This window comes from Herpailurus yagouaroundi, unplaced genomic scaffold, assembly GCF_014898765.1.
Source record: "Herpailurus yagouaroundi ecotype Mexico unplaced genomic scaffold, PumYag 159, whole genome shotgun sequence".
Taxonomy (NCBI): Eukaryota; Metazoa; Chordata; class Mammalia; order Carnivora; family Felidae; genus Herpailurus; species Herpailurus yagouaroundi.
In genome coordinates, this window is record NW_024412400.1 from 41712470 (window position 1) to 41739856 (window position 27387).

Consider the following 27387-nt stretch of genomic DNA (forward strand, 5'->3'; position numbering starts at 1 on the left):
AAAGTCTAGAATCTTTAACATGGCCACAGGCCCTATTCATCCCATCTCATACCATATTCCACCTCACTGTCTGAACTCTAGTCACTGGCCTTCTTTATGTCACATGAGATTGTCATGTCTTCATCCTCCCCCATCACAGAGCTCAGCCAAACACATTCCTCCTTCTGCTCCACTTATTGTTCATATATTAAATCTACAATTACTCCTTCACAACTGACCAAGTCAAATACCTCTGCCGAACTTGTCACCTTGTCCATCTCCTATAAACACTTGTAGTTAAAGTCTAACCTTTATGTGTGTCGTTATTAGATTAATAAGGATCTCTTGGAACTCTAAGCTCCACCAAAGTCGGGGATACAGTATTTTTGGCATACTGGAGAGAGCCAATAAATATTTATTAACTTAAGGAAAGAATGAATGAATAAATGGGAGGCATTTGAATTTGGTCAAATCTTTCCTAGTACATCTCAGAATAAACAGGGCTGGAGCCTGTGTTCTGAGAGTGTAGTGGGGCCAAGAAGAGTCAGTAAACCAGAAAACTGTGATGTACAGGGGATCTTACTCATTCCAGACCTATATGCTTTTTACTGAATATTTTACTGAAAAGTGAGAGTTTCGCTCACCTCTCGTGGACTCCTGTTTGGTGGGAAAGAAAAAAGAAAAGTAGATCACAGAAGACATGTAAAGATTAGTTTCACCTGTAGTAAGGAAGAGGAGAAAGGATGGATCTTTTTTTTTTTATTATTTATATATGAAATTTATTGTCAAATTGGTTTCCATACAACACCCAGTGCTCATCCCAAAAGGTGCCCTCCTCAATACCCATCACCCACCCTCTCCTCCCTCCCACCCCCCATCAACCCTTAGTTTGTTCTCAGTTCTCAACAGTCTCTTATGCTTTGGCTCTCTCCCACTCTAACCTCTTTTTTTTTTTTTCTTCCCCTCCCCCATGGGTTCCTGTTAAGTTTCTCAGGATCCACATAAGAGTGAAACCATATGGTATCTGTCTTTCTCTGTATGGCTTATTTCACTTAGCATCACACTCTCCAGTTCCAAGAAAGGATGGATCTTAATTTGTTGTAGTGTGCGATTCAGGAGCAAAGTACTACAGGTTTTTGTTTAATATAGCCAACTTTAAAATAAGTGCTGTATTCTAAGAAGGAGTTTTATCTTTTGGGAGTGTCCATTAGAAGTAGGTGTTTTACCAGTCAGAGCGGCGAAAATTAACCACTCAGGAAATGTAGAGAACCCTCTTGCACTGTTGGTGGGAATGCAAACTGGTGCAGCCGCTCTGGAAAACAGTGTGGAGATTCCTTAGAAAATTAAAAATAGAACTATCCTATGACCCAGCAATAGCACTACTAGGAATTTATCCAAAGGATACAGCAGTGTTGATTCATAGGGGCACATGTTTATAGCATGTTAAAGCTCAATGTTTATAGCAGCGCTTTCAACAATAGCCAAATTATGGAAAGAGCCTAAATGTCCATCCACTGATGAAAGGATAAAGAAGATGTGGTTTATACATACAATGGAATACTACTTGGCAATGAGAAAGAATGAAATCTGGCCATTTGCAGCAATGTGGATGGAACTGGAAGGTATTATGCTAAGTGAAATAAGTCAGTCAGAGAAAGACAGATATCCATGTTTTCACTCATATGTGGAACTTGAGAAACTTAACAGAAGACTTTGGGGGAAGGGAAGGGGAAAAAACAGTTACAAACTGAGGGAGGGAGGCAAACCATAGAGACTCTTACATACAGAAAACAAACTGAGGGTTGATGGGGGATGAGGGAGAGGGAAATGGCTGATGGGCATTGAGGAGGGTACTTGTTGGGATGAGCTCTGGGTGTTGTATGTAAGTGATGAATCATGGGAATCTACCCCCAAAACCTAGAGCACACTGTATACACTGTATGTTAGCCAACTTAACAATAAATTATATTTAAAAAAAAGAGCAAAAATAATGCACAGCCACCGGCCCATAAAAAAAAAGTAGGTGTTTTAAACTTTTTACTAGTTTTAGGGTTCATTTAAATAATTTTTTAAATCGAAATGTTGGTCATATTAAAATGTAGTATTTTTAAGTAGTATTTTTCTCCCATTTTTCCCACCATGAGAATCTCAAATGCTGCTGTTGTGAAACCAAGTTAGAAAGTATTCCACTTTAGAAATCAAAAGTACAAGAAATACAAGAAGAAAATATGTAGCAGGTACACCTTGAAGGAGGAAATTTGGGACATGGAGCAGAACGGGGAGAGGAAAAGATAGAATCACAGGCAGTCTTCCACATACTGCCTGATATTCCTGTGTTTTTACTTCCTTTTGTTCCTCGACCAGGAATTCATAGGAAGCACATGCCTAATATGTGATAAGCCCTCAGAAAATGCTAACAACTTTTCTACATTTTATTAGTTAATAAGCATCTGCTTTAAAAATGCCACTTCCTGGGGCTCCTGGGTATCTCTGTCAGTTAAGCGTCTGACTTCAGTTCAGGTCATGATCTCACAGTTCCTGAGTTCAGGCCCCACATAGAGCTCTGTGCTAACAGCTCAGCCTGGAGCCTGCTTCAGATTCTGTGTCTACCCTGCTCTCTCTGCCCCTTCCCTGCTCACACCCTGTCACTCAAAAAACAAATAATAAAAAAAATTAAAATGCCACTTCCTTTAGCTGGTTATGAATGACTGACCATAAGTCACACACACGTCAGTTAGAATAGACAAAGGGGAAAAGGAGGAAACACTGAGGTCCCCCTAACTGTCACCGTAGCTCTGCCAAGTGGCAAATGGGAAAGTGAGAAGGTTCAGAAAGACTACAGGAGAGATGTGAAGATACATAGCTACCACACAGCAGAGCTAGACTGAAGACAATGTCTCACACACAGGACTGTCGTTTGCTTCTGTAACTGTACTGTTCCCAACATGCAGGTCACACCCGTTACACTGAAAGAATGGATGGGGCCACTGGGAGAAAGATTGGGTGTGATGTGGAAGCACGGTTCTATTTTTGGTGGTCAATGCTTAAACTATTCTGCCCCACTAATCCATTTTTTATGGTTTGCTGAGGCATGCCAACAGAGAGGGCACTCAAAAAGGTGATTCTTTTCCTTTTCATCTTAATACAACCTAGAACCCTTACCCCAGAACTTAGCACTAAATTGCTATTTGTGGGCTATCTTGGGAATTTAACTAACACATACAACAGTATTTCTAGATGATAGATTCTTAATCCCAAGTAATTAACTTAGTTTACAGATGCTTGGAACATAGTTCCTCTACCAAGTAGAGGATTGCTTGGAGTTGGTCTAAACACCTTTGTCAGTAGTTAAGAATTTGGGTAGTATTTGTATAATTCTAAAGTATTTGTATAATTTGGGTAGTATTTATATAATTTCAGATGGCTACATGGTGCTTTGCTTAAAACAAGTTTGTTTCCTCATTTTGAAAAGGGAGGAACTATCGTCATTCCTAAAAAAAGATTCTAAAAGCTTCTTGTGTGGGCTTTGGGAAAGAGTGGGTAACTAGATGTAGTTACCTAGAGGACTCCGAAATGTTAAAATAGAAGGCATTAATTAACTGAATTAACTGTGTGCCCTGACTTCTGCATTTGCCGCATGTATTAAGGTTTTATTTATTTATTTTTCTTTGCTTATTTTTAAGTAAGTCCTGGAATTGTGCTTTTTTTTCAGAGCCCTAGATTCCTTTTCTGACTGAACTTTCACTGTAATACATAAATTTCCTGCTCTACACTACTGCTTTTACTAACTTAGAAGTCTGTTTATATGCTTGTTTAAATCTCTGGTGTGGGTATGTGTTTACACCATGCTTTGGTTTGTAAATTTTAGCTTCCTTCTGGAAATACTAGCTTCTTACCACTAGAACAAATTGATTTCATCTATCTTCCTCCTCATCTTTAAACATATTATTTATCCAACTTTTAGCCTTTCTGATATAAGGTAAAAATATCTCACTACAATAAGGTTAATAAACAAAGTCAAAGACTACTTAATGAAAAAATATTTTGGAAAGCCAGTCCTTTTGATTAGTAACCAGCCTTAGTACCAGAAAAACTTCAAAGTGCTCTCTAAACATTGAATTTTCATCAGTGATGCTGCAAGCCTTAGTTCTCATCTTTCATGCTTACCCATGCAACAACTTCAAAAGGATTAAAAAGAAAGAATGACAATTTCTCAAAGCAACCCTGCGCTCAGGCCAGTAAGGCCAGTAATCTTTTCTTTAGCTAACATGCATTTACAACCAGATAATTGCTTCATTACATTATGCTTTAATAAATGTAATAATTAACATTTGTTACAAAAAAAGCAAATATTGCAAACCATTGAGAAATGAAATCCAGAGCCCAAGGGATTTCTAGAAGAAAATGAAAAAGAGTTAGACAGCGTCAAATATAGACATCTTCAAAGGGAAAGAGATCATTTAAACTTTACTTACTGAAACATGTTCTTGCATACTTGATCGTTTTTGTCATCTCGCTTGTTATAATCCAGCTAGTGAATGTTCAAAGAACATAAAATCCTACAAATAAATAAACTGAGTATGAGTGAATTTACAAAAAGGCGACAATTGAGATCAGGAGTCTCACAGGTAAGCTTTGATTATATAAAGCAATTACGTTTCCCAGTGGTGTTTTAGCAACATGAGATTCATCAGTAAGAGGAAAGTCAAAACGTTTTAAGCTTCATGACACTTACATGTCTAGTTTTCAGAGTACAAGTTACTTGGAAATCTTATTGGAATCAGCAGGGTATCATCAGTCAAAATCTTAGGTGATCAAGACAGTGCAGACTTCGACTGCAGGACGTTCTCTGTCAGTGTGGGATGTTGTAATAGACACTGACCTTTGAACAAGTATTAGATATATCCTCATGGACTGTGTGGTTAGCAAGCAGGTAGTCATCTGAGGAAGTACTGAAAACTATACCAGAGGGAACTTAGAAATGGTAATTAGGGCTGTGGGTTGTGGAGTGGTAGCCTCAAACCAGAGAAGACCGAAAATTAGATAGTACTTGCGAATTTTGCTGTTTGGATCAGGGAGTTCTCATACCAGCTACTTTCTGATGGTCTCTCTCTCAACACAAGGTAATGAAATGGACACAGTATTTAAAAATTAAAAACATGGGATGCCTGGGTGGCTCAGTTGGTTAAGCATCCGACTTCAGCTCAGGTCATGATCTCATAGTTCGTGAGTTTGAGCCCCACATCTGGCTCTGTGCTGACAGCTCAGAGACTAGAGCCTGGTTCAGATTCTAGTCTCCCTCTCTCTTTGCCCCTCCCCTGCTTGCACTCTGTCTCTTTAACTCTTTCAAAAATAAATAAAAATATTTTAAAAAATGTTAAAAATTAAAAACACAATTCTTCCTGTCCAATTTTATGTAGAAGTAAGTAATTTATCTTGTATCTATGTAATTATCTAATACATGTCAGAAATTGTTTTAAAAGCTATATTGGCCAAAAACAAGTGCAAATGTTTTATATTATGGTAAAAAGGAAAAGAAAGAACTGGATGGGGCCATTAGATATTCTCAGTAAGTCGGTTTTTCCCTGAGACAATGGAGTTAAAAAGTTATCTTTTCAGGTGATTGGGGTGTCATCTGGATCAGAGCTTCTCCAATTCACAGCGCATAGTGAATTATTGACAGTACATTTTACTGTTTGTCTGTTAAATGATATAAGTGGGTAGGGCAGATTAAAGATGATCTGGTTTTTATTTTTTAAACATTTTTTAAATGTGCATTTTTATTTTGAAAGAGAGAAAGAGCATGAGCAGGGGAGGGGCAGAGAAAGAAGACAGAGAATCCCAAGGAGACTCCACATTGTCAGCACAGAGCCTGATGCAGGGCTTGAACTCAGGAATCGTGAGATCATGACCTGAGCTGAAATCAGGAGTCAGATGCTTAACTGACTGAGCCACCCAGGCACCCTAAAATGATCTGTTTTTTAATATAAACATTAAGTGTGGAGCTTAATCAGAGAGGCCAAATTAAGGGTTTGGGGAGAGGGTGTGTATGTGTGTGTCTTCTGTGTGTGTCTTTGGAAAAAACGGAGTAGATAGAGGCATTTTTTCCCCCACAGCAGCCCACATTAAAATATCCATAAGATTTAGGATCCTAAAACCCTGAAGGACAACAAAATATGAAATGAAGAATGTAGGTTTATTTTAAAATTCCATGGGTTTTTGTGAGAGCATTGACAATGGTAAGCAGTGAGGGAGATATTAGAGGAAAAATTGGGACAGGAGATGGGCAACCATCTGGCGTGGGTGTTACTTGACTTCTGTTTTCTTAAATTTTTTTTTTTCAACTTTTTAAAATTTATTTTTGGGACAGAGAAAGACAGAGCATGAACGGGGGTGGGGCAGAGAGAGAGGGAGACACAGAATCGGAAACAGGCTCCAGGCTCCGAGCCATCAGCCCAGAGCCTGACGCGGGGCTCGAACTCACGGAGTGCGAGATCGTGACCTGGCTGAAGTCGGACGCTTAACCGACTGCGCCACCCAGGCGCCCCACTTGACTTCTGTTTCCTATCACCAATCTCCACACCAGGAAGAAAATATTTTTGATAAAATTATAAGTTGGAAAGAAAGGACAAAGATGTAATATCTTTGTAATAATGGAAGCTGATAAATATTAACCCCTCCCTCTGAATTCATGTATCCATGTTCATGTTCGAAGGGAAGAAAACTACTTTTCACATTCTGAGTGTCACTTAGTTCATTGCTAAACAATGAAACGGTCCTGAACTTTACCCAGGATCAATAATGTGATGTTTACATATTTTTTCAGTGAAAATTAAAATGAGCCAAAAATCTAAATTGAAATGGAAAGAGAATGGATAACTAGGTTTTTGAAGAAATGCTGAGTAGCACATGACAGGGCACTGCTTCTTGGTTTTTTTTAATCTTTTTAATGTTTGTTTATCTTTGGGAGAGAAAGACAGAACATGAGCAGGCAAGGGGCAGAGACAGGGAGATAGAGAATCTGAAGCCGGCTCCACGCTCTGAGCTGTCAGCACAGAGCCCTACGTGGGGCTCGAACTCAGGAACAGCAAGATCATGACCTGAGCCAAAGTTGGAAGTTTAACCAACTGAGCCACCCAGGTGCCCCGACAGGGCACCGATTCTTGATGAAGACCGTGTATGAGGGTCAGCGGAGAAAGGCTGTCTATTAGAAATGCAGGCTCCTAAATTCTGACTTCTGAAGAGTTGGTCCCAACCTAGCCTTCTATGCATAAACCTCCGTGGGATAAATGTGGTGCTGTGTAAAATGAGATTGGCTCTGTAGTGATTAATGAGAAAAGGGTGAGAAATAAATCACTCCTATGCTTTTAAGACCATACTTACAGGGGCGTCTGGGTGGCTCAGTTGGTCGAGTGTCAGACTCTTGATTTTGGCTCAGGTCATGATCCCAGGGTTGTGAGATCGAGTCCTGTGTTGGGCTCTGCACTGAGCATGGAGCCTGCTTAAGATTCTCTCTCTCACTCTCTCTCTCTCTCTCTCTCTCTCTCTCTCTGCCCTTCTCCTCTGCTTGTACACGCTGTCTCTGTCTAAAATAAAAAATAAATTAAAAAAAGAGCATACTTACAAAGAGAAAACAAGCACCAATCATTGCTGCTTTGACTGTCACATCTAGATCTGCGGGAACATGAATTCCGAAGTTGTCAGCATTGGTAAAGACATCATTTACAAATCCTGACCAGTACTTTGAAATCTTCCCAATTGTAAGTTTTTCATTAATGGTCTTCACCTTTGAAAAGAAAATAAGAGATGTTAAACCTGAAGGTGAAATGGATGGCTTTACATATCTTAGTATGTTTGCTTCGAGAGAGATGTGAATTATTTTATTAGTCATCTGTAAATGACAGTTCCATGTCATTCATTCTGTTATATAAGCATAAGTTTGGAGATATAACTTTCCAGTTTACTCTTCAGGAATTTTGCCTTTTTGACAGTTTTTTGATTCATCATAATTCCTTTATTTTTTCTTGCTTTTTGTATGCAGATTGAGAGAATAATAGCAATAAATAATTAAGGCCAGGCTACCACAAGATGGCAGCAGGTACATAGTCTCAATTACATGGTCTAACCTTGAAGGTAATTCCATTACCTGAAGTCTAGATTTTAAACATGAATTCTTCAATAACAACAACAACAACAAAAGGAAGAAAAAGCAAAAGAAAATATTTTTGAGAAATATTGGAGAAACAATTTTTAGAAGAAATTCGTTTCTAAGTACAATTTGTAAACTTTAAATTTTTATTGTTAAGATTATAGAATTACTAACATATTTAAACATTATCAGCTATTGCTTAATCTCATTTTTATATTATACTCCAAAATTTACTAGGTCTTTCCTTTATAACTAAACCTAAGTCCTATTTTCACTAAAAAAAAAAAAAAAATCCTCTGGACAAATGTAGCACAGGAAATTCAGATTAATTTGACATTAAAAATCTATAGTCCTTCACAGCTAGAAGAAATCTACAGTTAAACTTTGTCAACTATTCATTTGTTTGCCCTGTTTCTCATTCAAAGGCTGAAAGGATTCAATATAAATTGTTACTTTATGTATAGTGGGAAAAGATAGAAATGGAGAAGGTTACTTAGGACATCGATATACCTTTACTAAAACTTTTTATTTCTCAATCATAGGACATATTTTTATCTTTTAGTCTTAGGAAAGCATGCCAAGTCTTTTTGGAGTGGGGTAGAGTTACAACAGTTTGCTTTGTAAAATTTCCATCACATTCTCGGTAAATAGTGTTCGCTAAAGTTCCTCAAACTGAATGTCCCAGGTGGGCTATATATGAATGTATGAATGAAGAAAGGGATGAATAATAAATAGACACTTTAAATGAGCTCTCCTTTGCCTAAAAGATATTTCCAGGAATAGTAGTTAACATAGTTCTTATTGTTACAATTGAATGTACAACTACCTATTGTTTTTTAACATTGAGTTAAAATGTTAAACATTTAACTGTTTATGTTTATGTAAGTGTAGATTGTTTTGTAAAATGAACCTAGCAAGTCTTATGATCATAGCTTTTAAATTAGTGATGTTTTCTCAAATGTGGATCTTGAGAAACTTAACAGTAGACCATAGGGGAAGAGTAGGGGGAAAAAAGTTACAGAGAGGGAGGTAGGCAAATCATAAGATCTCTTAAAATTTTTTTTTTCAACGTTTATTTATTTTTGGGACAGAGAGAGACAGAGCATGAACGGGGGAGGGGCAGAGAGAGAGGGAGACACAGAATCGGAAACAGGCTCCAGGCTCTGAGCCATCAGCCCAGAGCCTGACGCGGGGCTCGAACTCACGGACCGTGAGATCATGACCTGGCTGAAGTCGGACGCTTAACCGACTGCGCCACCCAGGCGCCCCTCATAAGATCTCTTAAATACACACTGAGGGTTGATGGGAGGTGGGGGAGAGGGGAAAGTGGGTGATGGGCATTGAGGAAGGCACTTGCTGGAACGAGCACTGGATGTTGTATGGAAGCCAATTTGACAAAAAATTATATTAAAAAATAAATTAGTGATTTTTAATGGAGTGTACTTCTTAGATGAGATCTGAAGTAGGATATGTTACCACCAGAGCTAGAGGAAAAGATGATCTAATTTAAGGTGATTCTAAGCTAATATATATTTACTTTATACCATGGGTGCTGTAATTCCACATAAATCAAAAAAGTTTTAGTGTGTTATTTTTATTTTATTATTATTTTTAAGTTTATTTATTTATTTTTGAGAGAAAGAGACAGTATGAGCTGGGGAAGGGCAGAGAGAGAGGGGCTCAAACTCGGGAACTGTGAGATTCTGACCTGATTCTTAACCAACTGAGCCCCCCAGGTGCTCCTTAGTATGCTTTAAAAACAAAAACATGCTCTGTCTCTCTCTGTCCTAAAAATAAATAAACGTTGGGAAAAAAAAAAAATAAAGTTTTGGGGCGCCTGGGTGGCGCAGTCGGTTAAGCGTCCGACTTCAGCCAGGTCACGATCTCGCGGTCTGTGAGTTCGAGCCCCGCGTCAGGCTCTGGGCTGATGGCTCAGAGCCTGGAGCCTGTTTCCGATTCTGTGTCTCCCTCTCTCTCTGCCCCTCCCCCGTTCATGCTCTGTCTCTCTCTGTCCCAAAAATAAATAAACGTTGAAAAAAAAAATTAAAAAAAACACACAAAAACAAAAACAAAAACAAAAAACCTTGAACTTGGTATATCTGAAATTATGAGTTCTTACTGGCACGCACAATATGGGCTTACTACATTATTTCACAAATATATTATTTTCTAAATTTATTTCAGAGATATCCCATGATTTGCATATTTTAACATTGAATTCTGTTGCAAGCCATGAGGACCTAAGTGAAAACCTCCTTCACTCTGTCAACCGTACCTCAAAATCCACATCGCCAAAACAGCCACATGTTGCACAAGGACCAACAATTTTCAAAATATCTTCTTTGTTTGCATTTTGGATTGTGAATTTAGGCAGAAAGGGGTCCCACTTCTGTGCAACATAACCAACTATAGTACCAGGAGGGGCTTGGATTTCTAACTGCAAGAAGAGATAATAATAAAATAAGATTTTCCTACAGTTATTGTATTTTAATTTTACAAGTCGCTTTCCTTCTAAACAGTAACTTTTATGAAATTATTTTTGTATTCTACAAAATATTCTAAATATCTGCTTCTAAGGAAGCACGGCAGTGGATTTTTTTCATATTTTATAGAAACAAAGATATTCACTATACAGGTATTTGCTTGGCATTACTCACTAAAAATTCATGTCTTTCTTTGATCTTACTTCCCTGAAGAGAACCTCTCCCAGAACGGTCTTCTGACCCTGGGACACTGTCTTCTTTGGCATTTTGTTCCGGGTGTGGCGGTTGGCCAGGCACTGTTTCCTGTGTCTTCCACTGCCTCTAATGTGTTGCCACAACACACATCTATTTGTAACCCTCACTTACCAGTTGTTAACTATTCATGATTGTTTGCCCTTCAGGCTGTCAGCTTCCAGCTTCTCTGGGTTCAATTAAAAACAAATGCTTCTTGTGAAGTTACAGTTTTACACACCAATTTGATTGCTGTTTCACTTTTTCCAAAGTGTGAGAGACTTGTAATTGCATTTTTAGGCTTTACTTTAGTGCTGTACCCCATTACTTTCATTTCCTAAATTTCCTTACTTTTCATCATGTTGTATTTCAACATGTTTATATGGTCAAACCAAGTCAGACCAAGTTGTGAAATAAGCCAGAGGTGGGTGAAAATAGTGACAATTGTTTGCTTTTAAATCCAATTCACTCCTTATAATCTGTTTTCCTTTTGTCTTTTTTTTTATTATTTATTAAGTTCATAGTCATACATGTGTATCTGTAGTGCTCTTGGATCAACAAAGGTGGTTTCAATAAGAGTGCCTAGAATTACAGGGATTCGACTTGTCAAATCACTAAATTGTACACCTGAAGCTAATGTAACATTGTATGTCAACTACACTTAAATTAAAAACAAACAAAAAAAAACACTGAAAAGGCAGAATTATATAGATTTGTTCTGGGATCACTTTCAAAATAATTGGCTTGATTCTGAGCAAATCTTTAAAAAATTGTTAAGCGGTATCAGATACATCTTATTTTTAATTTATGTGACATTGGACTACTATGAAATAAAACATCAATTATCAGAAACATTCATCAGAAACATCAGAAACATTCAAATGGATATATTATATTATACTGACTATACCATCTTAAAGCATATTAGATCTTAAATATCCTTAGTAGGAGGATGAAAATTCTTGGACACCAAATGAGTACCTTAGCCACTTTATCACTTAGTCAAGTAATTGCCTATAACAATTGGAGGATTAGCTTGAATATATATTCCAGAAACTTCCCTACTTAACCCCAATTCATATTAATATTTTTTTTCTCATCTTGCTAAGTAGAATACTTATACATAGGTGCACAGTAGAGAAACTTGGGCTTGAATAAGTATACCTGGATCAAGCCCCATTCATGATATTTCCTGGATGTGTGATCGTAGGTAAGTTACCTCCACTCTCTAAGCCCTAGTTACCTCAACTGCTAAATATGGAGAGTAAAATCTATTCTTTCTAGCTCATAGAGATGTTATGATATCAAAGACATTAGAATAAGTAAAGGTTCCTTATCAACTTAACTGCATTATGTCAGTGGAAGTTATTATAGATCTACTAGATAATGATGAAAATCTATTATATATTAAAATAAAATAATGAAATGATTCCCTTCAGAACAATAGCATAGTCTTGCCAAGGTTTAAAGTTTGTCATAAATGGATGAATGGAATGTGAGATTCTGTACTAAAACTGATACCTAACCAAGAGAACACCTTGGAAGATTTTAGTATTACTTAGTACTTCCCAACTTTGCTCCAGTTAGAGAAGACAAAGGGTAGATTTACTTAATGGTGGAACTCATAGGTATTCCAGTTATGTGGCTAACACAGAGATTCAGGAGGATGTGTCCCATTTACATGATGCATGAGCTGTCTGCCAATTAACAAAACGAAAGCCACTACAGTTTTTGGTTGGGAAAAAAACAAAAACAAAAAGGAAACAAAACAAAAAACTAGTGATTCACCATCCTTAAGCTGTTTGGATCCTAAAGGAGCAACTGATAGGGGAATTGCCTTATAGCTCCAGATGAATGCCATTTGTTAAATAAATAATTGCCAACCTTTTCAAACGTAGAAAAATAAAAGTACACCCAGAGCCAATGACTAACCTCTTGCAGGTAGCAAGGGCACCAGCAGCTATTACACCTCAAGGGCCTGTTTACTGTAATCACCTCCCGACCTGAGTGATCCATGACCTTCAGAGTGCAAGCTCGAAGTGTGGAACAGAAAGTACGATTGAAGCAGATGCTTTCTTCCACTGCAAAGTAAATTCTTTGTCCCAAACTGTTTTTAATCTCATATTTGTTGGAGGTCTCAGTGCCAAGTATCACTAAGGGAGCAAAAAAACCAAAAAACCAAAATAACCAATCATCAAAACAGTGCTATTGCCTAGTATCAAATCTTTCAATAAGTAAAAGGGGTAGTGTTATTAAAAGAAAACAGTAGCTAATTATTAAGTATGGGGTATCTTCTTCACCCAAATCTACTTCCATGCTCTAAAATTTGAGGACTTAGCTATGGAAATCAAAGTAAACTCAGAGCAAAGCTGTGTGATGATTACATTTTGATTCCAGATATAGGACCTACTGGGCACATGTAGTTCCACATTTCAACTAAGGAAGCAAGGCTGTAAAGAATGGAATCCTCAAGTAATTCTAACACTGCTGTGGAATTTACGGGATGACTCACAGCATAGTAATGATTTTGTTTAAAATCTATTTGACAGTGTATCTATGGCCACGGGCTATCCTGCTACCTATATATTACGATTTTGACATATTTTAGATGTTAAGGACAAAAAATAATTAATTGGAATTCAGTCAGTCATCGAAAATCTATGTACTGTTGAATAACATGCCATTTGATGAATCACCGGTGAAATGATAAAACATCAAATTTTGTTTGATGGGTTTTTGTTATTTACTCACTTATCATTTTCAAGTTTTTATTTAAATTCCAATTAGTTAACATATAGTGTAATATTAGTTTCAAGAGTAGAATGGGTTTTTGTTATTTAGTCTCAAACTTGATTTCCATTTATGAAATTATTAAGTAAATGTAAATTATTACCAAACATGGAAATGATAAAATCTTTTGTTATTTTAAGATAAGAATTGTTAGATCCCTGATAAAATATTATCAAAGACTCGGAGAGTTCATGCTTTTAGGTGTACCTATATCAGACTAACAATTTACTTCAAATGTTTATTTTAAAAGACCTACTGATCTTTTTTTAAAAAAAATTAATGTTTATTAATTTTTGAGAGACTGAGAGGGGGAGGAGCAGAGACAGAGGAAGACACAGAATCTGAAACAGTCTCCAGGCAACAAGCTGTCAGTACAGAGCCTGACCCGGGGCTCAAACTCACAAACTGTGACAGCATGAAGTTGGAAGCTTAACCAACTGAGCCACCCAGGCACCCTGACCTACTGATCTTTTTGATCTACCTTTATCCTCAATTTAACATTATTGTTTAGAAGATATTTAAATATAACAAAATTTCTGAAGCCTAAAATATTTTTAACCGTTTTAATAAGTATAGAATATAATATACTTACTTCCAAGAAGCTCCACCTGCTGGTGTATAATTATCAGGTCTAACTGTTAAAGAATGACATAAAGGAAACAAAAGGTATTACATCACACTTTGAAAACCTTTGGAGATATTACTATTAACTTGCTTATCACATGACATTCATTAATTTCCATGTTCTTTACTGGGGAAATGGTTGAAAACAGCTCACATTTTATAATGAAAAAGAAGATACATTTTTTAATTCAAGTAAAAATTAAAAAAAAAAATACAAAAACCCTGAAAATTCCAAGGCAGAAATGCCAACAATCAGAATAAGAACTGCGGTTAACTCTGTGTTCTCCTGTGATAAAGTGCTAATAGAGTAACTCTTGGAAACAATACTTGGAGAAGATTTTAAAACAGTCTCTGAACAATGATGCCTAAGAGGTTTCAAAACTCATTTTTTTAAAGGAAATGAAACAAAACATCAATGACCCCCGAATGCTTGGCCTTTCCTCTCCACCCTGCCTAACTTCTCTTTCACTCTCAACTCATTCCTCATAGTGATAAAATGTCTTTGTTAAAGCTGAGAGAGGTTATTTTATAAATTATTCTCACTCATACCTTCCTTTGGATTAGAAAACACGAACAAATCCTGCTGATACCAACAAAATACCCATTTAAGCAGAATAAGTTATGCCACTAACAGCTAATAAAGGAAAGTTGCTTTATGTAATTAAAAATGAAGTTAACTTACAGAGATAAAAAATGGCCACAGATAGTTGAGAATGACTATATTAAAAAGTATACAATGCAGATTTTTAAAGGAAATATTCAAATATGTTGTGAGAATGAATTTTCACTAAGGTAGACTCGTGAACCCTGAAGACCATTGTCTTTTCTAACACTTTCTTTTCTATTTCACCTCTAAATTATCTTCACTTTATTTTCCCTTCACATTAATAAACTCACTGGTAATGCTTGAGCTGAAATAGTCATTAGTAATATTGGGTATTGATTGGGCATCACAAGTCCAGAAAATTTGACGTTACATTATTTCCTTCATTCTCCTTGTATATCCTGAGGTACAGGCAAAACTAAATGTCCTCTATTTAAATTTTATTATTGGTAAAAGAGTGCATGGGTCCTCTTTTTTTAAGGTTCACAAAAAATCTTTTCCATAAACAATTTATGATTTAAGATATTATAAAACCTATTTTCAGAATTATGGCAATTTTTAAATATTAGAATCAGTCTTTCATAGAGTAGTATTATTAGTTCTGTTCTCTTCTTTTGAGAAAAATGGAGGGTTGAAAGAAAAGTCACAAAGGATATCCACAGTTATTTAGCGGTGGATCCATTAGAGGTAAGTTAGGGATGAAGAAAATTATGGGGGCAAGACTAAGATTTGAATTTAGGAACTTTAATGTTGGTGCCATGGATCAAGTTTTAGTCTTCAAATTTAGAGACTATCAATTGAGATCCATTCCACATTGGAAGGGTAAATTGTACCTCTCTGCTTTCTAATAGTAGCAGTTGTTTATTTAATGGCTACCGTGAGGTAGTCCTTGTGGTAGATATTTTGACATAGTGTATGATGTAATCCTCACAAAAACTTAGAGACATAGGCATCATTACATTTATCTTGTGAAGAAACAATCCCAGAGAGATTAAGCAGTTTGCCCAGGATCACAGAGCTTGTAAATGGTTGGGCTAGGACTTGAACCTAGATTGATTGTACTGCCACCAGTTTTGACATGCTTTCTACTCTGTTGTATTGGCATCACTAAACAAGTGTTAGGAACTGGGATAAACAATTCTTAAGTGATACTGTGGAACTTCTGAATACCTTTCCTTCCTATTTTCTCTACTCTTACACCCACCGCAGCCTCTGTAATAACATTTGATTTGATCTGTCTCTGTGGGCAATACCCCTGGATTTGAGGGTCTTGTTTTGTTCTTGCAGTTTCGTTCAAGTAGTGCTAGGCCACTTACACACTGTGCTCCAAATGAGCCCTTACCACTCTTTGCTATTATTTGATGGACCAGGAATCTTGGAAACTTTAAACAGATTGGATCACATATTTAGGTGTCAGGGCCAGTAAAGCACTCAAGTAGGAAAGCCATAGGATAGAAATCAAATGACAGCCTTGGATATATAGCTTAAGAATAAATTCTTATGTATAACTTATCAGGTTTACAAGTATTCCACTTAGTATACATACTTCCAAATAAATAGGATCTATACATGTGTCTTTGTAGACTTAACTCACTACTCTTACCTATAGGCAACTAAATTATAATAATTATCCTTTGTTTTGACTCTAATAGTATAAAATGATATTACCTATTAGAACGTGTTAATCCAGAGAGATAATCTATTTGTTTTATATTTAGGTTTAACTCTACATGAACAACATAAATGCATACACATACATCCATACATGTATACACATGTGTACATGTGTATATATGCATTATATATTTACATACATACCTGAAAATTTATTTTCAAACTGTTAATGGAAAAAAGATTTTCATTAGTCATTGGATGGACTTGATTAAAGGAGAATAGATGTGTTTTTAAATTTTTACTGTGATTTTTTTTAATTTAGAAGGATTTCTTGTATTTTCCTGTTTATTGAAGAATGTACTATTTTCAAATGTTCATGATTTTATTCAGTTCTTACAGTTCTCAGATAAAATTTAACACACAAAAATTCATTTTATATATATCTCTTGCAGACTTGTGGTATAAAACATTTAAAATGCTCATTTACCCTGTTTAAGTACACTGCTTTAACGCGAGTAAGTGTTCTTTTAGTGTAAAGTGAATAAGTTATATTTCCCTTTGAAGTAAGATATTTGCCAATTTGTGGCATATTTTTATTTTCTGAAATAGATCACCAAAGGTATAGGTATGGAAAATCGACTTCATTTTAGAACTGAAGCCAATGGGCTCATATCTCTATTTATGGAATGTAAAAAAAAAATGTATTCATGTCAAGCATCTGGCTCCGGGTGTGTCATCATTCATGGATGGAAGAAGAATATGTGATGACCATATGTGATCATCAAACCTCAGCCCTCTGGCACTGGTATATCACTTTTATACTTGGCAAAACCTTGTCTGACAACATTCCCAAACAGCTTGCAGCAGTTAATCAACTCTAGTCAGCTATTACAGCTGATCCTTTCTGCAGATGGAAAATGGTAGGTTAGCTTTTCCAGCTCTTTTCCACATCTCCCTGAGCTCTCCAGTCTCTGTAGTACATTTGTCTGCCAGTGGGTTTCTGGAGAAGGCATCTGCAATTATAAACATTTTCCCAGGAACATATGCTGCATGCAGCTTAAACCCTATCAGGCATAACAGAAATCTCTTGTACCTTAAGGGAATTAACACAGAGATTTGATTTTGATAAAGGAGATAGACTTTATGGTTTGAAAGAATGCCAAACAAGCTGAAAATTGCAGCAGATGTGCTGACATCTCAATATCAGTGTATTTCCGATCTTCTGTGGGATAAAGTACAAAAGCAACAATAATATATAAAAGTATAATTGTCCTTTGTGTGCCACATAATTCAGAGGATGGTATTTCTTGATTGATTTATTATAGGGCTTTAATCACCGCTTACCCTCCAATGACTATGTCTAATAGTAATATGATCTTGTAAGCACATCGGCCTAAAGATGCAACAGTATCAAAGACAATGATGTTAACTTGGTAACTTGCTTTCCCTTGGATTTATAGTCATCTTTTGAGATTCAGTTGAGGACCCTGAATTCTTAGATCATTATGGAAGTCTCTCCTGAGTACTTAGATCCTTAACGGCTTTCTCTGCTCTATGCACCTGTACACATTACAACTGTGTGCTTATATGGCTTTAGTACATCACCTTGCACTTCTTGTCAACACTTCTCGCATGCCAATTAGATTACAGAGTGTTTGGGTGAGAGGGACTAGGTTTTATGCTTTTTACATGTCTCGATTATAGCAAGTACTCAATAAATATTCTTTAATTAAATAGCTGTAGGTGACTAGACGTGTTAGGCAATTCCTTGAGGATACATTTGCTTATACCTTGAGCAATGAGCAGAAGGAGGATAAATGTGCTAAACAGCTCCATCAAAAATGTTTAGTGTCATCACTCTGCCAAATAAATAAGAAAAATAGAAGTGGAAATAAAAGAGAATGAATTTCTTTCCAAATAATAGAAACAATTTTTTTTCATAATTTCATGATTTATAATGCCTTTCTCACTTCAACACGTCATTTGTTGAAGTCCTTCAACCTTGGTTAATGATGAGGGAGCGTAAGGCAAGCTGAGAGCAAAGTACAAGCTAGCACCCCCACTCCCACGTGGAATATGTGTGATACTCCTCGGACACTCCTGGCTGCCCAAGAACAAAGGAAAGGGCTTTAAGTGCTTGCCATGATGATGTGAGAAACCAAGGCAAATGAAAAATTAAATTCCCTTACTGCCTACAGCCCATTGGCAAGTCCTTGAAACCGGCAGAGTGACCTAGGAGCTCAGCTGCCTCGATGATGACACTTTGCTGGGGGCAAAAGGGAATCTTGACTTAACATTATCCTGCCCCCCCCCCCCCCATCCTGTAAATCTACTTTAACATCTAAAAATCCCTTTGGAAACTTCCTTTGTCTCAGCTTCCCCAAGATGTATGCTGGCAATCATATTCCAAGCTTATGGCCCCCTGATATACGCCTGAAGGGTCTCATGACTGAGGTTTTACTAAATGGTAATAAATGGTGTTTTCCCAATAGGGGCCTGGAAACCTGGCTTCCAAAATTCCTTAGTGATTTACTCTATCCCTAACCCCCTCCCAACTGGAAGGTATATAATTAGTTACCCATCACAACCCCAGTGCAACTCTTTCTGCCCAGGGGTCCTGTCCCCGTGCTTTAATAAGATCACTTTTTTGCACCAAAGAAGTCTTCAAGAATTCTTTCTTGGCCGTCAGCTCCGAACCCCCATCACCCCAAAACCCCATCAGTTGAAAAGCAAGAAACCAAGTTTGTATTCATTTTAAGGGGCAAACGTGTGTAGAAATAGAAAAAACACCTGGCTTAAATATTCTAGCCCAGGAGGAAGACTGCCTGGCCGAGGGAGAGCTGGCTGCCACACTTGGTTCTCTGGGTGGGGATATGAGAGGTGAAAGCTGCGGTCAGGGGCTGGAGCTCCAGGAAGAAAGCCAGGCAGACCTCTACTTCTTTGGTCCTGTGCATCTGCAAGAGAAAGAAAATCTCAGCCCATATTTAAATTTGGGCCATTTCTTTCATTTTTTTCATAGTATCTGTGACTTCTGAATTCAGAGGACCAATGATCTCCTGCCTCCTCTACTGCCTTTCCTGCATTTTCCCTATTCACCGTTGCCGTAACTTACCCCCTAAACCGGAGGAAAAGGAGTGCGGAAGATTGCTAGTAGTGGTTGTGAGAAAAATGGTGGATAATTTGGGCAAGATAAATGATTTTATATATATATATATATATATATATATTTTTTTTTTTTTTTAATGTTTATTTTTGAGACAGAGAGAGACAGCATGAACGGGGGAGGGTCAGAGAGAGAGGAAGACACAGAATCTGAAGCAGACTACAGGCTCCGAGCTGTCAGCACAGAGCCCGAGGCGCCTCGAACTCAAGGACCGTGAGATCGTGACCTGAGCCGAAATCGGACGCTTAACAGACTGAGGCACCCAGGCGCCCCTAAAAATATATTTTTTTGGAGGCACATGAAACGTCTGCTCAAAGAGCTGCAAAATTATAAACTCCAAAGTGAAACGGTAAAAGGAACTAGATATTCTCCTAAAAGGATAAACTTAGACATAAGTTTTGAATCATAATTCTGAGTTTCAAGGCATAGTCTCCCTTCCCTAAATATTATGAGGGTACCTTGTAATTGCTGAGGCTGTTTTATCGCTTTTTATCAATCCTACTGCTATTGCAAAGTTTGCTTCAGGTGCTTATTCTTTCCGCTGTACCAGAACCACGTGGAGGGCTTGTTCAAACACAAATTCCTGGGCCCCTTTCTGGAGTTTCTGATTTCAGGAGTTGGGGGTGGGGCTGAGGCTTGAATTTGCATTTCTATTTCCAGATGAACTAATGCTGCCCCCTGACCATACACTTTGAGAATTAGTGGTTTAATTCTATATACTATGAGAACACACAAATCTAATTGATGAGCTTAAGGGTAGTATAATATCTAATGGAGCTTTGGTTTCTCAGTACTTTGTAATAAAGCACCCCAAAATTTTTGATAGTGTGAATGCCTTTGTAAGCTTACCCGGTATTACCAAAGATAAAATATGGAATTCTTTAATGTTTGGCTTTGATTTTTTTAGAGAATCACCTGTTTTCTATATTATTGCCAGGTGAAAATGTTACTATTTCACTTATCTGTTAGCTTCAAATTTAGAGATTTGCTGCATTAGTCAGGAGCCTGTGTATTATTATGTATAAGCCCTAATGCATGAAAAAGTCTTCTTTTTAAAAAAAATATAAATTACAGCTTTTCTAGTATCATTTTTCCTTTTTCTCTTCTCATGACTGCCATTTGTATTACTCCCTAATTAGATACCATTTTTTTTCCCAAAGATTATCAGAGTTTTTACTCCTCATCTTTACGAATCCATAAATTATTGGAGTTCTCACACCTGCATTCATTTAGTCCGACAACACTATGCTGTCTTAGATTGAACATAGGTGTGGATCAAGATTCATGATAGTTATTTTCAAAAATTATAGGGACCATTATGAAAACAAATTATTGTCACTATTCTAAAGACATATGAATGGGAAGGACAAAGGAAAATTGTTCTGGTTTACTGTAAGGAAGAAATTTATAACAGCTGCACGCAGATTTGGATAAGTACCCTCACTATACATAGACTAAAGTTGGAGTGACATCTATATAATTCTCAGATTAGAATGACCTTCCTTCAGCACTGATACCAAATTCATGCAAGTTGTATGTATGTGGGGGTATAGTTTTTGGAATCCTTTAAGTCTCTAAAAAATAAATTTGAAGAAAGGACTAAGTTTCCTTTGGAGAAAGTAAGTTCTCCACTATTAAGAGAATTCAAGCATAGCGTGAATGAGTTCTTGGAGAGGGATTAAAAACAAACAAACAAAAACTGGTGAAGGAACATGGACATCCAGTGGATGGTCCTTTAAACATTTACATAAACTTTGTAGTAATGATAGGCTCATTAAGGTTGTGTATATATGTGGTTTTAATGAGGAACAGTTGCCAGGTGATTCATGTATTTATTTAACCTTCAGGTTGGAAGAATGGATCAAGATAGGTATTTAAGTTTGTACATTGAGAATTTGGACATTTAGAATTTGGGCATGTTTAGGGTTAGGATCATGTGGAAACAAACTTGTCATTTGGCCTCATTAAACTAGAGGTCCATACCAATGATATATACCAGTTTGCCTCCCACGGGACTCAACCTGAACTTCTCCCCTCTGGGCATACAAAAAACATACAGGCAAAAGTACTCCTTTTGCTCTTGAGAAGGTGGTCTAAGTGGGACCTCAAGCAGTAAAGTGGGAGGAAGACCGTGTAACACCATGTCAGATTTGGGAGAGGAGAGAATGGCCAATCAATAGCAACCGGAAATAGTAACACGGGAACAAACAATCCTTTCTTGGGTTTAGTGCCAAAAGCACTGTTGTCACTGGCTTTCAGAGAAAAGTAGAGGCAAAACTGTGATGTAGGGAAAACTAGTTCATAATGATAAAATTGCAGAGAGAAGTTCAACCTGGATGTGGAGGTGTAGGACTATGGCTAGAAAGGGAACTTTATGAAGTGCCAGAAATGTTCTATATCTTAATTTTGTTGGTGGTTACAAGTGCTCTTTAGTTAAAAAATCATGAACCTGGGGCACCTGGGTGGCTCAGTCAGATGAGCTTCTGACTCTGGATCTCAGCTCAGGTCTTGATCTCATAGTCGGGAGTTTAACCCATAAGACTCCATACATAAGGCTCTACTAAATAGTGGAGAACTTTTAAGTACATAAAAAAATAATGTACTTCAGTTTGGTGCTCTTTATGCACTTTACACGTGTTATCCTTCACTTTAAAAAACGTATATAAGGATCAATTTTTTTTTAAATTTTTTTTTCAACGTTTATTTATTTATTTTTGGGACAGAGAGAGACAGAGCATGAACGGGGGAGGGGAGAGAGAGAGAGAGAGGGAGACACAGAATCGGAAACAGGCTCCAGGCTCCGAGCCATCAGCCCAGAGCCCAACGCGGGGCTCGAACTCACGGACTGCGGGATTGTGACCTGGCTGAAGTCAGAGCTTAACCGACTGCGCCACCCAGGCGCCCCAAGGATCCATTTTTTAAGTGTGTTTAATGTTTACTTATTTTTGAGAGAGAGAGAGGGAGAGCTAGGGATGGGGCAGAGAGAGTAGGAAACAGAAGATCTGAGCGAGGCAGGCTCCATGCTGTCAGTGCAAAGCCCGATGCAGGGCTCGAACTCACAAACCGTGAGATCATGACCTGAGCCAAAGTAGGACGTTTAACCGATTGAGCCACCCAGGCGTTCCTGTCTACCAAAATGTTTTAAGTAAATAATGATGATAATCTGTCTTGCCCTCTCAAACCAGATTTCTGATTCAAAAGGAAGCTTCCTTTTCATTTCTTTTAAATAGAATAGAGTCTCTGACAGATGTTTTGCCCACTTCATGTGCTATTTGAAATAGGTTGCAGGAGTATTGGGTTTTCATCTGAAAATTTGCCTCTAAGTTTAGTGGTGAGTCTTTATCATTACTGAACATCCCTGCTTTTTTGGTAGATTAATCATATTTTGATCTTACTGTTGCTTTCCAGTCACAAGTTTCTTCAAAGTCTCAGACCACCAGATAAAGAAGGAACTCCTTTGAATTTCTATCTGGCTTTGAATTTCTATCTACTCTTTTAAAAATGTATAACTAGCTTATAAATATTTCACGTACTCTGCAACTCTTTACCTTACAGGCTACTGTTGTTGCTGTAACTGTTATAAAGTGATGAAGTGTTTTGGATTAAGTGTTTGTGTCAGTCTTCGGTGAAAGAAAAGACTTGTCAAGATTTTTTTTTTAGTTCGTCTTCAAGTATAAAAATGAGGCACACATATTAAAATTCATGATTTTCTTGTTTCATGTCTATATTTTACAATTTGTTTGAGCTTTCCTTGTGATACTCAGGGACTGGTGTACATTAAGTGTTGAAGAAAAACGAAAAGATTATCTCCTCTGTTCCATATTAAATAGCATCCAAAAGTGTATTTTGGTGAAGAAAGCAAATAAGCAATACATGTTTCTTTGAATGCTTCATTAATTTAATTTTGGATATTTTAAATTGGTGTACTCTCTTATCCTATTTGTGATTAGGTTAAAAGGTTTCTGCCAATTATACTAATTTAGCTTCATGCTAAAACTTTTTATTATAGGCTAGAGTTTAATGGTTTGTTCTGATAATGGAATGAAAGCACATCATAATTTCAATTTTTCTATAACTTCACAAGTGTTTTCAGTGAGACCGAAACTCATTACTTCCAACAAATCCCTCTCTCTTGTCTTTTGAGAAGGTATTTAAAGTAAAACAGCACTTAGGATATTTATGCACTTTTAGGAACTTGAGAAAATTCCCAGCTCCCCCTACAAAATCCTTAATTAATCTGCTTATTTAAATTAGCTATTCTCTGTTTGCTTTTTTATATATAATTTACTATCAAAGAAGTTTTGAAAGATTTTTGCTCAGAAATGATTACTTTTAGTCCATTAAATTTATTAGAATTTACCACTACACCTATGGAATTCTTTAAAATAAATGGGTATATCTCACATTTTAAACAACAAATGGGAAATTTAAAAATATTGAACTGTACTTTAACACTTTTTAACTTCTGTGTGAAAAGTTTTCTTCAAATCCCTTTAAACTTGGAATATCAGCCTGTCTTTGTGTTTGGCATTAAATACTGCCCTTCTGAATTCTGCTATGCAGCTTTTCTTATTAATTCACTATGTTTATATTCATGATAACTAAAACATTGTTTATATCTTAACTTTTACATTCAATCAGGTAGTTTTTATTATTTTTTTTTAAATTTTAATGGAACATGCTCCTTGAAGTTAAAAATTCCAGTGTTCAAAAGTGGTAAGTGACAGGTTTTAAAGTATCAATCTCACTGATTGTAACATCCCTGCAACTGCATATTTTTAGTCATAAATAAGGAAAAATTATTAACTGGCTGTATTTACTCTTACCTTTACAGGCCATGAGGATGTCTGAGTCACTTCTTCAAAGGCAGCCAGGTTAAAAGAAAGGCTTTTCCTGTTGCAGCAAGAAGAAAAAACACAGCATGCATAAAACTTCAGAAGGTGTCTGTCTACTTCACGTCAGCTTACAAATAACAGAGAAAGGGAGTGTCTGTTTCCAGAGTGATGTATTGAATCACTTTGGACGACAGGGGGAGACGAAGATATCACCAAAGGTAAACACTACTCAGAAACCATCATATCTCTTGGTGGCTGAAGGAACAATTTAAACATAGTAAAAACCGTAAAGGAAGACTCATTTTAAGAGTCTTGTTTTCTTTTTTTTTTATTTAAATTTTTTTTTTCAACGTTTATTTATTTTTGGGACAGAGAGAGACAGAGCATGAACGGGGGAGGGGCAGAGAGAGAGGGAGACACAGAATCGGAAACAGGCTCCAGGCTCTGAGCCATCAGCCCAGAGCCTGACGCGGGGCTTGAACTCACGGACCGCGAGATCGTGACCTGGCTGAAGTCGGACGCTTAACCGACTGCGCCACCCAGGCGCCCCAAGAGTCTTGTTTTCAAGACTCTTTCAAGTTTCTTTCCTTTTTTTTTAAATTTCTTGGAATATATACCTTTGCATTCACTATTATGTCAGAAACATTCTATGTTTCTAGTTTCTAGAAATCGTCTGTGCCAGAGTTTATGATTCATTTTTCTATCCTGTGTTAACTTCCTAAGAGTTCTAAACATAATATTTCATATTTTGGAAATGTTTGAACTTCAATATTATTTTTCTCTTGGGATTTTTTTTTCACACTCTCTCCCCCCAAAAGCAAATAAGCAGGAAGTAGATTATTCCTTACTATTTATGTAATAAATAAATCTGTATTTTCATTTCTAATTGAATTTGACGAATCAGAGGTATTTGAAAATGCAAGCCCTGAATAACCTTGCAAAGTTAATGGGAACACACAGGTGATATTTCACAGTATTGCATACTGAGGGGGAAAAGAAAGCACCGTAACCTTGCATAGACAGCTCATCTTTCTAAATGCAGGTGACCAAGTGACCATGGAGATTTTGCTCCCCAAGTTAAATCCCCTGGATGGCATGAATTGCAAAGGTTGAACTTGCAAGATTATACTGCATTATAAGTAACACTGTCTACTTCTAAAAATAGTTAAGTGGCCTGATAAACCATAGCTTGTGATGAGAAATGATAAAAGTCATTCTCACAGGTTGTTGGCAGCCAAAGTTTATGTTCTTATTTGGCAAAGAGATATTTCCTTTTATTATTGTTGTTGTTTTGAAGTATTTGGGGTTGAAGAGCTGCTGCTATCTGACCTGTCATTTTGCAGAAGAGGTGAAAAAAGATTAGTATCTTAACGATATTATATGTTTCCTAGATTTCTTACTGTTTGTCCTGGTCATTTGAAAGAAAAACTTCATTCCAAAGAAACTAAGTTGTTATTAACACTAGCAAACCTGGCAACTTTAAATTATGGTCGTAATTGACCAGTTAATTTTGACTTGCTACAGAGCACCAAGTTTGAAATAAAAATCTAAGCCAATTAAACATATATTGTGGCTGTATGAGGCCATCCATCCATGTATTTAGATATGGCCGTATGACTGAGGGAGGCTTTCAGTATTTAACCTGTAAGGGAGAACTTCCAGGCCACCTAACTTGGTGTGGTGTAGGAAGTGCCCGTTTCTTTCTCTCTCTGTCCTGCTGGGCACAGCATCCATATTGCTCTTTCTTCGCAAAGGCCCAGCAGATACCAACCTGAGGTTTCCCCTTCTCTCCATTCCTTTCTGGTTCCCAGCTGTTCTAGAAGAGAGGCTCACAAACCCTTCTGATGGACCTTTCGGACGTTGAAGCGTCCTATTACCAAGTGCTTGTCCTGCCAGGTAGTGTTGCCCCAAGGGCGGGCCTGGCCACCTCTCCCGCTGCAGTTGCTGCGGTCATTCAACTCCACCTGCATGGTGCCCTCAATTCCCTTCTCCTCACACCTGCTGCCTCCACAGAAACACCAGGACCGCCCTGCCCTTCAGCACGGCGCTCAGAACCCTCACTCTGACCTCTCTGCTTTATGCTCTGAAGCCCTTGACTGTTTCAGGCAGCATCAATACCAATTTCCCTTTGCCATCCGGCTGCAGTTTTCTCATTGGCTGGCTTGATTCCACGAAATATAGCCAATACAAGGTGGGCGTGTCTAACAGACATAAACCAGGGGATCGCAGTGCAAAAAAGGAGACTTAAAAATGAATTCTCAGGAAACAAGACAACGGGTCTGCCCCTTTACAGGAAACTGCCCTCTCCTGAGGCTTGCTCTGCTGCTCTGCTCCTTGGGCGTGCTCATTTTCTGAGGATGTTCTGCCTTGCCTGTCCTTGTCCCTTCTAAAAGAAGGGTCTCTATTTCCACCCCCAACTTCAGCCTTAGCCAAGAGGAAACGGAAAAAAAATTGCATCATAATTTCACTGCAATCACCCCCCCTACTCATGGCCTTTCTGCTGGACACATTGCAGCTGTTCTGAAGAGCTGTTTATTCAACATGACGTAATTGTTTAGAACTTTCCCCATTATTTAATCACTTCATGGTTAGACACTTGACTCAAATTTTCATGTCTGAAAAGGCTCACCAAAGCAGTCTGCCTCAGTATGAAGGAAGAAGCTGCACATTATTTAAATCCATAGAGTGACAGATAAGCTCCCTGCTATGACAAAAACTGCATTATGCTTCAGATAGCCTCCTTTGAGGAAAGGATGGTGAATGGAGTAAGGTGTAAGCCTACAGGCCTGAGGCAGGACCAAAGACCAAGGAAGGGAAGAGCCAGCTCTAGGAATATTTCATGATTATGTTTGTTTTATTATAAAATTATGGGTTCTTGGGGCGCCTGGGTGGCGCAGTCGGTTAAGCGTCCGACT

General features: G+C 37.5%; 1 protein-coding gene across 1 annotated transcript in view; it reads right to left on the minus strand.

Moving 5' to 3' along the window:
* Window positions 1–4243: 4243 nt before the first annotated feature.
* LOC121033791 (phospholipid scramblase family member 5) overlaps window positions 4244–27387 on the minus strand; it is a 23791-nt gene continuing 647 nt past the window's right edge. Inside the window, exons 2-9 of the mRNA XM_040480420.1 lie at window positions 24464–24530; window positions 19265–19428; window positions 14225–14267; window positions 12775–12995; window positions 10404–10565; window positions 7604–7765; window positions 4455–4538; window positions 4244–4373 (exon numbers count right to left, since the gene is read on the minus strand). Of these exons, the coding sequence (XP_040336354.1) occupies window positions 4500–4538; window positions 7604–7765; window positions 10404–10565; window positions 12775–12995; window positions 14225–14267; window positions 19265–19428; window positions 24464–24476 (804 nt within the window). The 5' untranslated portion in view covers window positions 24477–24530 and the 3' untranslated portion in view covers window positions 4244–4373; window positions 4455–4499. The remainder of the gene's footprint in view (window positions 4374–4454; window positions 4539–7603; window positions 7766–10403; window positions 10566–12774; window positions 12996–14224; window positions 14268–19264; window positions 19429–24463; window positions 24531–27387) is intronic.